The sequence below is a fragment of the Morone saxatilis genome, unplaced genomic scaffold (genome assembly GCF_004916995.1).
Source record: "Morone saxatilis isolate NCDOM2014 unplaced genomic scaffold, NCSU_SB_2.0 Contig23, whole genome shotgun sequence".
NCBI classification, from domain to species: domain Eukaryota; kingdom Metazoa; phylum Chordata; class Actinopteri; family Moronidae; genus Morone; species Morone saxatilis.
In genome coordinates, this window is record NW_023339796.1 from 17,505,495 (window position 1) to 17,520,866 (window position 15,372).

At 41.2% G+C, this 15,372-nt stretch overlaps 2 protein-coding genes across 5 annotated transcripts; both read left to right on the plus strand.

The window, feature by feature from the left end:
* Positions 1 to 31: 31 nt before the first annotated feature.
* Positions 32 to 4,634, plus strand: LOC118335140 (3-keto-steroid reductase-like). The gene is made up of 9 exons (XM_035671347.1): positions 32 to 214; positions 1,390 to 1,593; positions 1,719 to 1,811; positions 1,940 to 2,054; positions 2,567 to 2,761; positions 3,750 to 3,854; positions 3,952 to 4,008; positions 4,112 to 4,210; positions 4,412 to 4,634. Exons 1-9 carry the CDS (start codon positions 180 to 182, stop codon positions 4,526 to 4,528), a joined length of 1,020 nt encoding a protein of 339 aa, XP_035527240.1. The 5' UTR covers positions 32 to 179; the 3' UTR covers positions 4,529 to 4,634.
* Positions 4,635 to 8,014: 3,380 nt separating this feature from the next.
* Positions 8,015 to 15,201, plus strand: serbp1b (SERPINE1 mRNA binding protein 1b). 4 transcript variants are annotated; one of them, XM_035670965.1, is made up of 9 exons: positions 8,015 to 8,430; positions 9,180 to 9,360; positions 9,581 to 9,721; positions 10,122 to 10,193; positions 10,514 to 10,588; positions 10,836 to 11,022; positions 11,900 to 11,965; positions 12,264 to 12,452; positions 14,220 to 15,201. In XM_035670965.1, the coding sequence occupies exons 1-9, from the start codon at positions 8,175 to 8,177 to the stop codon at positions 14,277 to 14,279; spliced, it is 1,227 nt and encodes a 408-aa protein (XP_035526858.1). In that variant the 5' UTR covers positions 8,015 to 8,174; the 3' UTR covers positions 14,280 to 15,201. The 4 variants fall into 4 exon arrangements, with proteins under 4 accessions (XP_035526858.1, XP_035526855.1, XP_035526860.1 ...); XM_035670962.1 differs by having other exon boundaries at positions 8,016 to 8,430; positions 12,261 to 12,452; XM_035670967.1 differs by having other exon boundaries at positions 8,016 to 8,430; positions 10,836 to 11,013.
* Positions 15,202 to 15,372: the final 171 nt, after the last annotated feature.

Sequence of the window (15,372 nt, forward strand, 5' to 3'; positions counted from 1 at the left end):
GACATCCAATCACACCACGTATCTGCTCGTGCATATAGGCTGCTGTTTTTTCCACCGGGATCGGACGATGGGCTGAACACACTGACAGTATATGGCTGAACCCCGCCGGTCCCCGCTTTGAGACTCTGTCCCCGGGGCCCGAGCTCACCTGCAGCCGCCTCCAGCTCCTCCGCTCGGACATGGAGAAAGTTGTGGTTGTAACCGGAGCGAACAGGTGGGTCCGGCGATGAGTAGACTGTCGGTTTGTCCCGTTGTTACAAAGTGACAGCTCTCGGTAGCTGATGAACACTGAGGGTGAGTCAGTATGTGTTAGTGCCTCTGGGGGAGATGGACTGTAACGCTTACAGGCTGTGATCATGTTTACCAGTTGGATTTCCTTCATTTCTTAATGTTATCCTTATGTGTGTGAGACATGCTGTCAGAAAATAACTTTATAACACAGTAGAAGTCAAATAAAGCGACCAAAGCCCGACTGATAAAGTGGGCAGACCGATATCAGTTTCTGGCTAATCGTCTTTATCAGTGTTGGTGTATTTCATTTAAAGGAAACAAGAATTTACAGTCCAGTAATGTAACAAATACGCTGTGAACGTCTCCCTCAGTAAGATACAATCGTAAGCTAAAAAAGTAAAGGAAGTCAAATGTCCAGCACATAACTCATAAATCCACAAACTCTTCTTTATGCTAAGCTAGGCTACTACTGTGCCAGCTCCAGCAATTCTGTATTCCTAAATACCAAAAGTATTCCCTTATGTCAGTGTTTTGTATTGTGTGTGTGTGTGTGTGTATATATATATATATAGTATATATATGTATATATATATATATTACATATATATTACATACCTTTGTCTGTCTTTCAGTTTGCTTGCAGATTATAATTTGTACATATAAAGTGTGCTTGAGTCCTTTTTTGTGGGTTCTTTCCAAAACAGAAAACAAAAAAGTACCATCCTTTTATTTTCTCAATCCTTAAATTGCATAGGTAGGAAATATATAAAGTAAACACAATCTGGGACACAAAAGAGGATTACAAGTACAGTGAAACAGAAAAATATGACTTTATTTCAAAATACTTCAGCAAGACATTCCTATGAATAATAATACAGCGTCCTCATATCCACTTTACATCTAATGCACTGGTCTGTGATATTTCAATGAAAATTATTTGTCTCAAAAAGGTCCATATTATCCACTTGCATTGTAAAAATTTGAACTCGCAAACAAATGTTTCCAATCTGCCTTTATTATGTCTTTTCCAATTGTTACTCACGGACAGTTTTCTGTGTTTGCCAGTTGATTCGTTCAGTTAATCTGTGTGATCACACAGCTCCTTGGGGAAGTTTGTTTACATGCTTGTGTTTGTCTGCCATCTGTCACTTTATGCAGCGGCATTGGCCTGGCCCTGTGTGAAAGGCTGCTGACGGAGGAGAGCCAGCTTCGGCTTTGTCTGGCGTGCAGAAACCTGCAGCGGGCCGAGGCTGCCCGCGCCTCTCTCCTGACCTCTCACGCCGACGCCAACGTAGACCTGCTGCACCTCGATGTGGGCTCTGTGCAGTCCGTGCTCGCTGCTGCTCAGGAGGTCAAGGCCAGGTACTGATACCATGATACAGTGACGCCATGACACTGTCGAGACGCTGCTTTACAGCTGCTTTTTCTCTGTTAACTATGAAATAGCTATGGAATTAAGATTGATTAACCTGGGATGTTTTCCACAGGTACGGCAGAATTGACTTTCTGTATCTGAATGCAGGAATTATGCCCAATCCACAAGTGAATGTCAAAGCCTTTTTCAAGGGTCTGTTCTCCTGGTAAGATTCAAAAGCCACTTCCTGACTGCTTTGCTTTTGATTTATTTCATTTTTGCTGAAGGTTTGGTGGCTGTACACCAGTGCAACTTGTCCATGCTGTTGTGTAATGTTGTGCGCTATCACTGCAGGAATGTCATCAACATGTTTGCGACAGCAGAGGGTCTCTTAACTCAACAGGACCTCGTCAACTCAGATGGTCTGCAGGAAGTTTTTGCCACCAACCTCTTCGGTCACTTTCTCCTGGTACCCAACGCAATGCACACATACATGACATTTAAAAGATGATAGAAAGTCCATTAAATTGACATAATTTTCAGTATTTTATGTTCTTGCAACATACCGTCGTTGTATATGCATATGGTAGCGTATTGCAGATGCATATAGTTTATGCATATGGAATACTGACAGATTTGTTAGAGATGGATGATATGCATAAAATCTTTGTATAGTAAAACATTTTAAACTAGAGCTACTTTACATTAGCCCTGCTCTCCTTTGTTTATTTGAAGCAGAAAGTTTACTGATCAAATGTTCTTGCTAACATTAGAATATTGTAGCACTGGGAAATAACCTCAGTCCATTATTTATCATTAAACAACGGTATATGGAATATAATGAGGCAGCTATAATGATCTATGATGTCTTACCAGGCTTAATAAGATGGGTATCTTCTTGATAGTGTAGATTATCTGTTTTATCATTGTGTTGTAATCTGTTTCATCATTACCCATGATGGCTTTGTCTCTCTGGTGTAGATCAGGGAGCTGGAGCCTCTGCTGTGTAAGACAGACCATGTGTCCAGGGTCGTGTGGACCTCCTCGAGTAACGCCCGCCGCTCTGCCTTCAGCATGGAGGACATGGAGCACAGAAATGGGACGGAGCCCTACAGCTCTTCAAAGTACGCATCAGACCTGCTCAGCCTGGCGCTGAACAGGCACAAGAACAGCCAGGTTGGTTTGTCACACAGTCTGCAGATTACTGATGCAGCACTTTGACTCATTTGCTTGCGTTGACGTCCTCTCACACAAATGTTGCGTTTAGACAAAAGATTACAGAATATTTAGCAAAGGCAAAATGAGAAAACTTCCCTTACAGTACATATATTTAGTTATCTTTTAATCATTAGCCTATATAATGGTACATGCATGCTTCAGTTTATAAAAAAAGATTATACCATCTATTTTACAGAACCTGCACGTAATGTCTTTATTCTTCTTAATGTAGAGTCCTCCCCAACTGTGACTTAATGTGAAGTATTTAATAGTATGAGAGTATGCAGTTGGTGTTTTTAAACTGGACACATTAGACTGTATTGATCAAAAGACTCACATTACTCAGTAGGTGCAATTTTGATTTAAACTTTTTCTACTTTTCCCACTAAAATCTTCTTTACTTCGTTTATAATCTCGCTCTCCTGTACCTATGGAACCAAAAAGGAGGGTTGCTTTCTGTGAGGGTTTTAATTAGTAGATCACATTACAATCCCTTTAGCTCCTTCTTTTCTTGAAGGAAGTTAAACAATGGTCTTTGCAGGACTAAACACCCCAAATCTTTTTTTCCCCAAACAAACCAAACACTCACCTCCTTTAGGCTATAAAAGTGGCTGCAAAGGTTTGTTGTTTTGTCGTTCACACTGATAATTAAGCTTGAATTATGCTGGTTGAAATAAATCCCACTGGTTGCAAGTAACAGATACTCTAGATCAAGAGTATCTTACTGTATATAGATATAGCATACAAACTGTAATATATGAACATAACAAAAAAGAGTGAAAGAATCATCAACACCTTATCTGTTATTAATCACAATGTCCTTTATTCGCCCTCCTAATAATCAGAATTGATAAACATTTTATGAAGGCTAAAAACACCACACGCATCCTTTAATTAATCATTCCTCTGTCATGTAAATGCCAGTTTTTTCTTCTCTTTGTGACAGGGGCTGTTCTCCTCTGTAATATGTCCAGGACTGGTGATGACTAATCTGACATACGGCATTCTCCCCTCCGGCTTCTGGACTCTCATCATGCCCATTATGTGGCTGGTGAGTGAGCATGGTTTTTAATCCCTTTGCGTTAAACAGGACTGAAGTTGCATATGAACTGTTTCATGCTGTTGTGACATATTCTCTGTTCATGCAGATTAGGATCTTCACCAACACGTTCACACTTACACCATACAATGGAGCGGAGGCACTGGTATGTTTTCAACCTCTTCTGTCGTTGTCCCTATGTAAATACTTCAAGGACACACTTCAACGATTCACATCTCTACAATGACATTCTCTCTGGCTTTTCACAGCACTGGTTGTTTCTTCAAAAGCCAGAGTCTCTGGATCCAAGAGCAAAGTATCACAGTTTAACATCAGGACTTGGAACCAACTACACTCAGCCTCGACAGGTGAGTAACCAGAAACCATTGCTTCTACAGCGTTATGCTGCTCAAGTCTGCTGTTTGTGAACCTCAGATAAGCTACATAAATATTGAAGAAATGAAATGTATCCATAAGAGACATACTGGAATCAGCGACCTGCTGCTGAAGACACTTTATATACATGTAATTAATGCTGACTTTCTGTCCGTTTTTTGTTCATGTTTCAGATGGACATTGATGAAGGAACGTCTGAAGTCCTCTATTCAAAACTTCTTGAACTTGAGAAAGTAGTAAGAAGGACACTGAGTGAGAGAAATGCTGACAAAGAATCTGATGGACAGTGAGACAGAGTAGATGTGATTCTTTTGTGATGTTTTTTGCTCTTTGGAAATGAACTATGTACAATTTGTGAAGAAGAACAATAACAGTGCTCTTATTCTTTTTATTCTTGCCAGTTGTACCATTGAGTTATTTTTGTCTATCGTCTTTTCCACAAAACTACTTACATGAGTTAATGTGCCTTTTTCAGAGTTTATATCTGAATAACAACTTTTTTTATTTCTTTTTTTATAAACCGTAATGGGGTTGGGGTCATGAAGGTTGTGTGAGATCAATAACCTGCAGCAGTCTCATCTGTTGCTGCTTTCTTGTTGTAATGTAGATGCGACTGCCTGCCTGTGTGTCTTCGTCTGATAGCTGTATCAGGTTTCTTCTACAACTTTCTTACCTTACAGACTTTCCTGAGGCCATTGAGCAACCACCAACATACCATCAGCTGTCATCAGTGGGTTCTTGTGCCACAAATCATACATTATGATGCACAGTTAGCGGACTGTAATGGCGCGTTTAAATAAATTGAACCGCTCTTGAGGTCGGTAAAAAAAAATGGTTGACTCCTGCCGGCTCTAATCTGGAAAATAAAAAAGACATCTATTAATGTTTCATTATAGAAATCAAGAAAAAGATAGAGAAGAGAATACACCATCAGCCACCATCTCATCAGAAAGTTGTTGTTTTTTTTTTAATAGTGAGTTATTGTAATATACTTTATTGTTGAGACATATAAGATGTGCTTCAGTTGCAGTCGTGGACTGACTCTAGGTAAGTGAGTTCTCTGGGGCAAATTTATTATTTTCACCATATAACCTACAAGGTACGCTGGACAGCAGTGGTGGAAAGTAATGGTGTACCTTTACTCAAGTATTTACTGTACTTACGTACAATTTTGAGGTACTTATATTGTACTTCATAATTTAGATTGTATGCTACTTTTGACTTCTTCTCCACTACATTACAGAGAGAAACAGTACTTTTTACTCCACTACAATTGTCAGTTACTACTTTGGAGATTAGGGGTTTCTTCTCAGATCATCATCAATCATATAGATTAAACTACCTAACAGCATATCTACTTAAAGTGGTTGAGATTAGCTTCACCAGCAGGAACATTAACTTCCTGCTCACATGTTAAAACATCTACAAAAACAAACTAATAATACTGTGTCCCTGCATAATGTGTCTTTAGACTTTTAATAGTTTAAGTACATTAAGCTACTTTGACCTAAGTAACAATTTTAATGCAGTGCTTTCATTTGTAATTGGGTGTTTTTCAATAAGGTATTGCTTTAACTTAACACGACATGCATTAACATACCTACATACATACATACAAATAGTCTGATTGGAACAAGCCTAGTTGTACCTCCAGTTATAGCTCATATTCCTATTGTGCTTTTTAAGTTGACCAAGCTGATACAACTGATGTTATTGCAGATATGTCATGTATCACAGTACAGAAACTAGGTCTGAAATAGTGTCACTGTTGCCACTCTGGCAAGTTGATTCTCCAACTGTGAAATGTCCTACATGTGTCACAGCAACTATCAGCCTATATAATATAATATAATTTTCAGGTATTTTAATCTCTCAAAATCTGTATCAGTATCTGTCCCAAAAATCCAGTATCAGTTGGGCTATAGTATAAGGCCATGTAGTGTGCACAATGCTGCCAGTTTGGTTTTCTTTATTTAATTTTTTTCCCCTTTATTAGATAGTACAGCTGAAGATAGACTGAAAAGGGTATATAGAGAGCGAGAGGGGAAGACACGCAGGAAATGAAATGCAGAAATTAACAAAACGTATCGACTGACATATGTATCAAGTTTATTTTCTAATCCATTACTGTGACAGCCACCCGAATGTCAAAAGAGAGCAGCTACAGCTCAACCCTAGCTCAGATGAACCAACCGCACACACACACACACACACACACTTTCGATCTTAATTTTGTTTACATTTTTGCTTCCATGGTATGAAACACAATCTTGATAGTGCAGCAGAGTGGTTGCAGTAGTGCCAGGCTTGTGCAGACTCAAGTGATTCATGAGTCACAAAATGTGACCGACATGTCCCTCGTGTAGTGTGTAGGTAATCCGTCATGCACAGGATGGAGTCATCAGGGATATTTTAAGGGAACAAAGGAGCATGCTAAAGGAAGGATTATTCCTATTTCAAATCCCTGTGGGAAATCTCTTGTCATGTTCAATGCAAAGGGAGGAGCCACTTTGGCATATATTCAATAGAGAAATATTGATTTTGTACAATAATTAGGGTCAAAGTTGATGTTCTCATACTATTATTCTGCATTGTTGATCAAGTGAAGAATGTGTGCAACATATTTAAAATAACTTACTGTTACATTTATGGCTGCAATATATTCAACATGGGATGCAATTGTGGATTTTGGACATTTTGAGTCAGTTGAGTTGTCAGCCAAGTGGATGTTGTGTACGTAGCAACTTCCTGCCAAATATACTGCACAGTGAGGACGAATCAACGCGTGAGTGAAATTCACTCACTACAGCAGCTCCAGATACAACAACAGATAAGAAAATACACATTAAATAAAAATAGAATAAAAAAGAAATACACTAAACACATAGAAAGGAGGTCAGAGCTGCAGTAACAGGCCACCACGCACATCTTGTATTAGTCTAACTTAAAAATAAGCTTTTCCTTAGTTTCTCTATTCTCTATACAGGTATAATGCAAAAATAAACATTTAAGACTTCATGTTTTGATTACTGACAGCTTGGGTTGATGATTTCAAGTGTTTCAAAATGCATTTTATTGTTTATAAAACAACTGACACATTGTCTAAATGATCTTTATTGCCAAAGAATCCCTTTGCAAAGCCATTTCATTAAAGAAAATCCAGCCAAGTAACCGAAGCTTAAGCTAGACATGAATAGGCTTTCATTCTTCACTTTCATGACTAGAAAGACAGGCCTCAAGTTACACGAAGAGCCTGTGTGCTGTAGAGCTGACTCCACAGAGGGCAGATATGTTACCACCAGCTGTTTCTCAGCATGCCCCTACTGGCCCAAAACACACCATTTGCTGCTTTTTATAAACCCACAAATCCCACTTAATCTTATGATATGTGTGTCTGTAGCATCTGCACAGCCATAGCTGCACATACAAGCAGCTACTGACATTTTAATAGCAGTAACTGTCTAGTATCATGTAGAGCTTATTCAGGCTATCTAATATATATCTATATATTTATATATATTGGTGTTGGATTTCAGGATTGTGTCCATATATATATATCTTTAGGCAAACCCTGGGATACTGACTGAATAACATGCATTTTCCTCAGTTTCTTCTCCTAGAGTTGTTTTGTTTTCAACCTTCTTCTCTGCGGCCCACTGTGGGACTATTGAAAGCTTCCCTTTGCGAGTGACTTCCTCTCAGACATTAAACCCCGGATTATTCTAAGAGGACATGAAAGCACGTCATTACATAATGTAAATAAAAACATTGCAGCCACCGTGTGCTCAGATTGGTGCGCGCCGCACGATGTCCCGGATGGTGCTCGCACCGGAAGAGAAGGGGCAGCTCTCCCAGCCATCTTGTGGCAGCATCCAGCGAATTGTTCGCATCAAGCCTCGTAGAATCGGAGGTGAATCCCGCTGAAGGGGCGCCATCATGCCCGGACACCTGCAAGAAGGCTTCGGCTGCGTCGTAACCAACCGGTTCGACCAGTTATTGGACGATGAGTCCGACCCGTTCGAGATCCTGAAAGCTGCTGAAAACAAGAAGAAGGAGGGGGCCGCCGCTGGGTCCACTAAGACCGCGGCTCAAGCCGCGAAGCAGCCGAAGAAAGAGTCACAGAAGGACAGGAAGAACCCGCTGCTGGACAAGAAGGAGGAGTCCCAGGCTCCGGTCCCCCTGAAGAAAGAAGGTAATATTTCCACCTGCTCTTTCTCTTGTGTGCACTGCATGTTTATTTTCATCTTTTTCGCATCCACTGTCCTGTGCAGCTCCTGATAGCTGCGCTAGCTGCTGCTGCTGCTGGTCTGAGCGGAACACAGCGTGAGGTCAACCCCTCTGACCGAGGGCAGCCTGACAGCGAGCGCTGTCTGTAGCGGGGTCACAACACAGCTCAGGTGTATCCGCCTGCAAGGTGCTGTGTGCACAGCCGAGCCAGTGTCGCAGAGATGGTTCCCAGCAGCATCCGACAGGAAGGTGTAGTGTTGGGTTACTGTCTGCTGGATGATGCTTCGTGCGCAGCTCCGTTAGCGGCTGCAGGCGTTTGCAAACAAATGCGCATAATATTCACCTGCGTACTGGGAGAACTAGACAGACGGCCCTTTGTTTGGATTGATGGTTTCTCCCCTGAGTGAAAACTTTTTTCTTTCAAGCGTAGTCGAATAAGCTTGAGTTCACAAACAGTACGGAGTTAATGAAAAGAGGCCCACTGTTCTCCAGTAGTGTTTGTAGAAACTAAGTGCAGCGTGCTGTTGTTAAAGCTGCAGACAGACAGACAGTACAGCAGCAGCTTACATACTTATGATATGATAGTGGATGGTTTACACAGCAAGTGCTGACTGTCAAACGGGCACAAACGACTACAGCAAGAAATGATGTCACTAATGGAAATGACTGTAGTGGAGGGTTCACTCTGGTTGTGTATGCTCCTGTCATTGTCAGGTATCAGGCGGGTGGGCCGAAGACCAGACCAGCAGGGCCAGCCTGGTTCCCAGCATCAGGGCGGGCAGGGTGAAGGGCGACCTGGAGACAAGAGGCCGGATCGGAGACCTCCCCGCGAGCGCCGCTTTGAGAAGCCCGCTGAGGACAAGCCTGAGGGAGGTGGAGAGTTCTCTACAGACAAGTGAGTAGCTGTGATGAACGCTGAAGAGCATATTTAAACATGCTGATTAGCTCAAGGCTGTGTGGCGCAATCACAGGATCATTGTGTGCATGCAAGCGTTTGCGTGCAAGCGTTTGATATAATCTCAGCTCACTTAACCTCAACATCCCAGCACAGCCGTCTTGTGAATGTCTAGTTTTTGAAGCACGGTTGAAAATGTTCTCTGTTTGTGTCCCATCAGGCCTCCTGGAGACAGGCCCCCCCGAGGGCGTGGTGGCGGCCGTGGTGGGCGTGGTGGAAGAGGAAGGGGCATGGGCCGAGGAGACGGCTTTGACTCCCGTGGAAAACGAGACTTTGACAGACACAGCGGCACTGACAAATCGTGAGTCAGTCCTGAACTCTGAGACCTTTGCAGACCAGTGAATCCAGAAATAGAAACATCTACTTAACCAAAGCATCCTATTGTTTAATCTTTATTTATTATCAAGGGGAACCTTCATGAGCTCTTTTAACTGCCAGAGTTCGCCAGGACCAAGTCGCACTGTTATCGACCCTGTTTATTGGTCTATATACAGGTGTTTTATACTTTACAGCAAATGTGTTAATAATAAAAAGGGTGCTACTGATCAGTTCTCAAGTTACGTGCATTAAGCTATTTTTAACTACACACTGGAGGTCAAAGGTTGTTGTTGTTGGTCTCAGAATTACTGTTCACTGTGGGCTGTAAGTATTTTTAGACCACATGCATCAGTGTGTGTTTCTTTCCCTTTGGTTTGCTCCAGCAATCAGAAGAGTGAGGAGAAGCGCAGCGGCAGTGGTTCAAACAACTGGGGCAATGTGAAGGATGAAGTGAGGTGAGTGTTGGAGAAGAGACGGATGGCCTGTTTATCTGAGCGTTGCTGTCTGCAGGATAATGATGCAAATCTGAAACTTGTTACTTACTTTGTGGTCCACATAAAGTGGCTCTCTGTGTTACAATAATAAGCACTAGTTTTCATGGAGCATTTTCACAGAATAGTGTCTGGTAGATACCGTGTATTATCTTTTATTATTCAACTTGGTGTGTAATAACACAATGACACACAGTAAAGAGTGTTTTGAGCTAGCTTGTAAAGGTACCACTAACACATAGTGTTTGAGTATTGACAAGGTGGCTGTGCGTCTCTGTTCCCAGTGAGGCTGAACAGACCGCTGCTCCTGAGCCGGCCCCGGAGGGAGAAGAAAACGCACCTGCCGGCTCTGAGAACAAGTGAGTATCCATTTCCTGTCCGGTTTCAGGTGAACTTTGGACGTTCAGTAAAGGAATGTTTGGAGGTACAGAGTTGTATGTCATCACACCGCTCCGTGTCACAAACAGTATCTCTGCATGTGCATTTTTGTCACAAAGCTTCAGTCCAAATGTCACTGACCTTTTGGCCTCGGGATTAGAGAGCATGTATAGAGCTAAGAGGATTGGCTGTTTGAGGTCCGACGTTGTGTGTGTGCTGGCTTTTCAGGGAAAATGAGGTTGAAGAAGTTAAAATGGAAGGCCCCAAAGAGATGACCCTGGACGAGTGGAAGGCCATGCAGGACAAAGAGCGCACCAAGGTGGAGTTCAACATCCGTAAACCCAATGAAGGAGCCGACAGCCAGTGGAAGAAAGGATACGTGCTGCACAAGTCCAAGAGCGAAGATGTGAGTGAGGTGATTTATGAGCTGACCGAGAACAAATCTTCTCTCTCACTTTCTCTCCTCCTTCCCTTCACCAACTGCAGCTGTCTACACCACACCAGCTCTGTACCCATGTTTCAGTTCCTCATACACTTTTAGTCTTTAGGTTGTTGTTGTTGTTTTAAGTGTTTAAACATACCGTTTGTCTTAGATTTGTAACATTTTAACCAGTCAAATAATATTGCTGCTTTGAAAATTTAAGCACAACAATTTGACAGGTTAACGACTCCATTAGTGTTTTAGAATTTTAGGAAGAGAGCAAAAAAACAAAGTATAGAATTGGCAACAAACAACTTAGAAAGTAAAGTACTGATGAAGTTCAAGGCTGCAACAACCAGTTGTTTTGATTATCGATAAGTCTTCCAGCTGTTTTTTCTGATAATTGTTTTGTCTGTAAAATTTAATGAAATTTGTTTTGTTTTTTTTTATGAGTATTATTGTTTTGTTTAGTACAAATATCTCCTTATTTCATATTTAGGGAAAACAGAACAGAAACAAAAAGATGTATTGTAATGACAGAATCATCATAATTTGGATACAGTTAAGACAAATCTCTCCTGCCAGCGTCTAGTCTTTACTCTGATGGTAGTACAGAAAATTCTAAAAGATCACAATTAAACAGAGGTTGAGGTTGTAAAGATGTCTTGTTTTGTCTGGCAAAATGTCTTATTTAAGACGCTGGATTAATTTTGAAACATGGTTACAAAGTTGTCAGAGTACCTTGCTCTGTTTTTGTGTTTTGTATTTAAATAGTGTGCTTACTTCTGTGTAGCATTCCCATCCTCGTGTGTTCTCCAGCTGATCTGACATTTGTATTAATGAAAGACCTTCTGCTGTCTGTACATTCCAGAGGCCTGTTGGTGCTTTGATTGACGTCGCAGAGACGGAACCAGACACACAGGCTCTGTACCACAAGGTGCCCACAGCTCTCACACTCCACACCCACACAATTCATGACAACAGTCAGTGTTAACAGTCTGTATGAAACCACCTTTGGAAAATGGTAGGCAGTTTAATACACCTTCAAATATTGAAAATGGGTTGTTCATTTCTTTTTCTCCAGAGGAAATGAAGAATCTAAAGACAGTGTTGGTGCTAAGCAGCTAAATAAAGAACACACACGTTCACTCACTTCATTACTGGTTTACGAACAAACCCCTCAGTACAGAGTTACAGTTAATGTCTAACATACTATCGTCATTTGTTCTTAGCAGCCGGCCAACCCTGATGAGTCCAGTGACCACCACTTCCGCAAACCAGCCAACGACATCACATCCCAGCTGGAGATCAACTTTGGAGACCTGGGCCGCCCCGGCCGCGGGCGTGGGGGAGCCCGCGGAGGCAGGGGAGGCCGCGGTGGGGGAGGCAGCAGGACGGCACGTGGGGGAGGACGACCCGACAAGGTAACAATAAAAAGCTGTTGTCACTGCCAACGACAATGGTTTAGTTTAGATTTAGCTCACTGACTCTGAACAGGCTGTAAAACCACTGACTTGGAAAACCTGCTGTGGAATACTGAGGCCCTGAAATAACAAGACTAGTGACCACATGCTACACGGTGCAAAACTCACACAGGCAGTTGTACGGTGGATCTGTGTAGCGAGTGCTTAGTTTTGTTAACTTATAGTTTATTATAAGTAATAATTCAGTATTAAACTGCCGATTACCAAAGATTTACATTACATACATTTACAAACAGTGAATTTCTGGTATTTATGCTTAAATTACTTCAACATTCAATTATTATTGCTGCAGACTAATTTTTGCTATGCAATGGCCAAATAATCACACTCACTAAAGTGACGGCGTATACTTTTAGCAAGAAAATGTACAAAGGGAGCACAAAGATTAAACAAATGACTCAAACAGCTCAAACAAACTATTTACATATAAGCTGTAGGAACAGCCTAATACAGAGATCTGCAGAGTGAGAGAGAAGGTCAAACAAACTATTTACATATTTACAAACTACACACAACACCACACCTACTGGCTGCCTGCACACAGCACAAGAGGAGAGGGAGAGACCCCGGCGCCGGATTGTGATTACTGTGAGCAGCATGCGTCAGAATGAATTACAATATTGTATTTGAATACATTTCTCGCCTTTTCCCTGATGGTCTGAATAAGTTGCTAAATTTGTCACTCGTTACTTTTTTAGAGATGTTGCTAAAACCGAGGAGAAAGTTACCAAGTTGGCAACACTGTTCTCTCTGTGACTGATTTTAACATAGCAAAGAGCTTGTGCTGGGGCCACCTCACATTTTTTGAATTTGAACACCTAACAAATAAAATGGAATATATTCCATGACGCATTGATGTAATACTGGTAATTTGATTTGTATTGTATTGTATTTCTTTATTGTTCCAGAATTGTCCCAGACACTGTATCTTTGTGTCCCATGTGCTGTTTTTATAGCATATGGCATCCTTCATTTTTGGGTTAGTCAGTGTCTGCCAGACAGTCAGTGTCTGTGATGTTTTGCTGAAAACAATGCTATAACAAGCTTGAAAATGAACAAAAATATTAAAGCTGGAAAATCAAAAAGGTGAGCTGGAAGGTGCTATAAGACTCTGTAGATCTGAGGAGAACTATAGACTGACTGACTGATCATCTGTGGATTTATCACTGCAAGTGACACTTTCATATACAAGAATAATGTGATCCATTTTTACTTTAACAATATCGATGATGGCATCTTTAAAGCTGGAGTAGGTCATTTTTAGAAAAATAACTTTTTGTCATATTTGCTGAAACTTTCAATGTATCCTGACAGTAGTTCATGAGACAGATAATTTGTGAAAAAATCAGGTTCCTCTGGCTTGTTGTTGTACTCCTAATGGCATTAACAAAAATTCACTGGGCCAAAACAAAAAAACAACCAATCAAATCCAAGAAAGATGGTTTGCTTAGGACGCTCTGGAAGCGTCTTTGCATCTTTGTCGGCTCTGATTGGTTGTTTTCTTTCATGCCTGCTGGATTCTTGCAAATACCATTAAGGAGCACTAGGAGGAGCCAGAGGAACCAGACTTTTGTCTTGGATTATTTATTATGTACTACTGTCACAATATAGTGACAGTTTCAGCAAATACGACTAAAAATTACAGACTGCAGCTTTAACATAAACACTCTTAACCAAATCCTGGTTTTTGTGTGTTTGGTCCTGCAGGCTAGTGGTGTGTCAGTCCCCAACGTGGATGATCCTGAGGCCTTCCCAGCCCTGGCCTAAAGGCTCCTTTTCCACCACCAGCCCACCCATCAGCCCTTCCGGGCCCCTCCTCTACGAGGCTTGCATGCTTACCACATCTTCAAGTATATAAGAAAACAGAGAAAAAGATTTTAAATGACAAAAAAGACTGTCATCCCATACCACCCACACCACCAGAGGACTCAAATTTTACCTGTTTTAAAGGAGAACAAAAGACAAAAAAAAGGCGGAAAAAGGACCTCTTGTTACACTGAAGTTTTGTATTTAGGAACATGAAAGCAGGGATGTTTTCATACCTTTTATTTTTTCTTTTTTTCAGAGATTATGCATACTTCATTGATATTTTTTTTGTGCTGCTTGAATTTATGCATTTCTGCGTTTAGGTTGAAGTGTGTGTATCTCTTCCCCTGAAGCTTTTGTGCATTTTTCCTCATGACTTCAGCTCAGTATTATGGGGTCATCTTAGAAGAGACTTTCTACTGGAGTTTTTTTTCCCAGTAATACACACTGATGTGGTAGCACTACACTACATAGGAAACTTGTACTAGATATCTGAAGTATGGCTTAACATGCATTTAAAGTGTAATTACTCTGATCCTGACTACCCATCCTTTTGCGAGGCACAAATTCAGGATGGGTATCCAGGCAAAGGGACTTCCTACTAAAAGCTTGGTATTTTTCTGCTTGTTGTGCAGTGAAAGTAAATGCCTCTTTTCCTTTTCTCTTTTTTCCTTCTTTTTTTTTTTTTTTAAATAGCTTGCCTTTTTTTGGTGGACCAGTGGTTAGTAATGCTTTGTATCCCCTGATCCAGATGTGCTACCTGTGTTTTCAGGGTGTCCCAGGGCCCAATGTATATCTTTAGGCTGGTCCTTGTAGGTCATACAGACTGTACTACTTGTAACTTCAGGACCACTAAGCAAATATTGTACTTTTTTTTTTTNNGTGTGTGCGCGTGTGAGTGAGTGTAACTAAGTGTGAGGTTGAATGTGTGAATTTGACAGCTAGTTACTTAGAATTTAAGTATTCCTCTACCATGAACTTGCCATTCTCAAACAGTAGTCTGCATATTCTCATGTCTTTTGAGGATGATTGTTGAAATCTAGGTGAGAATGGG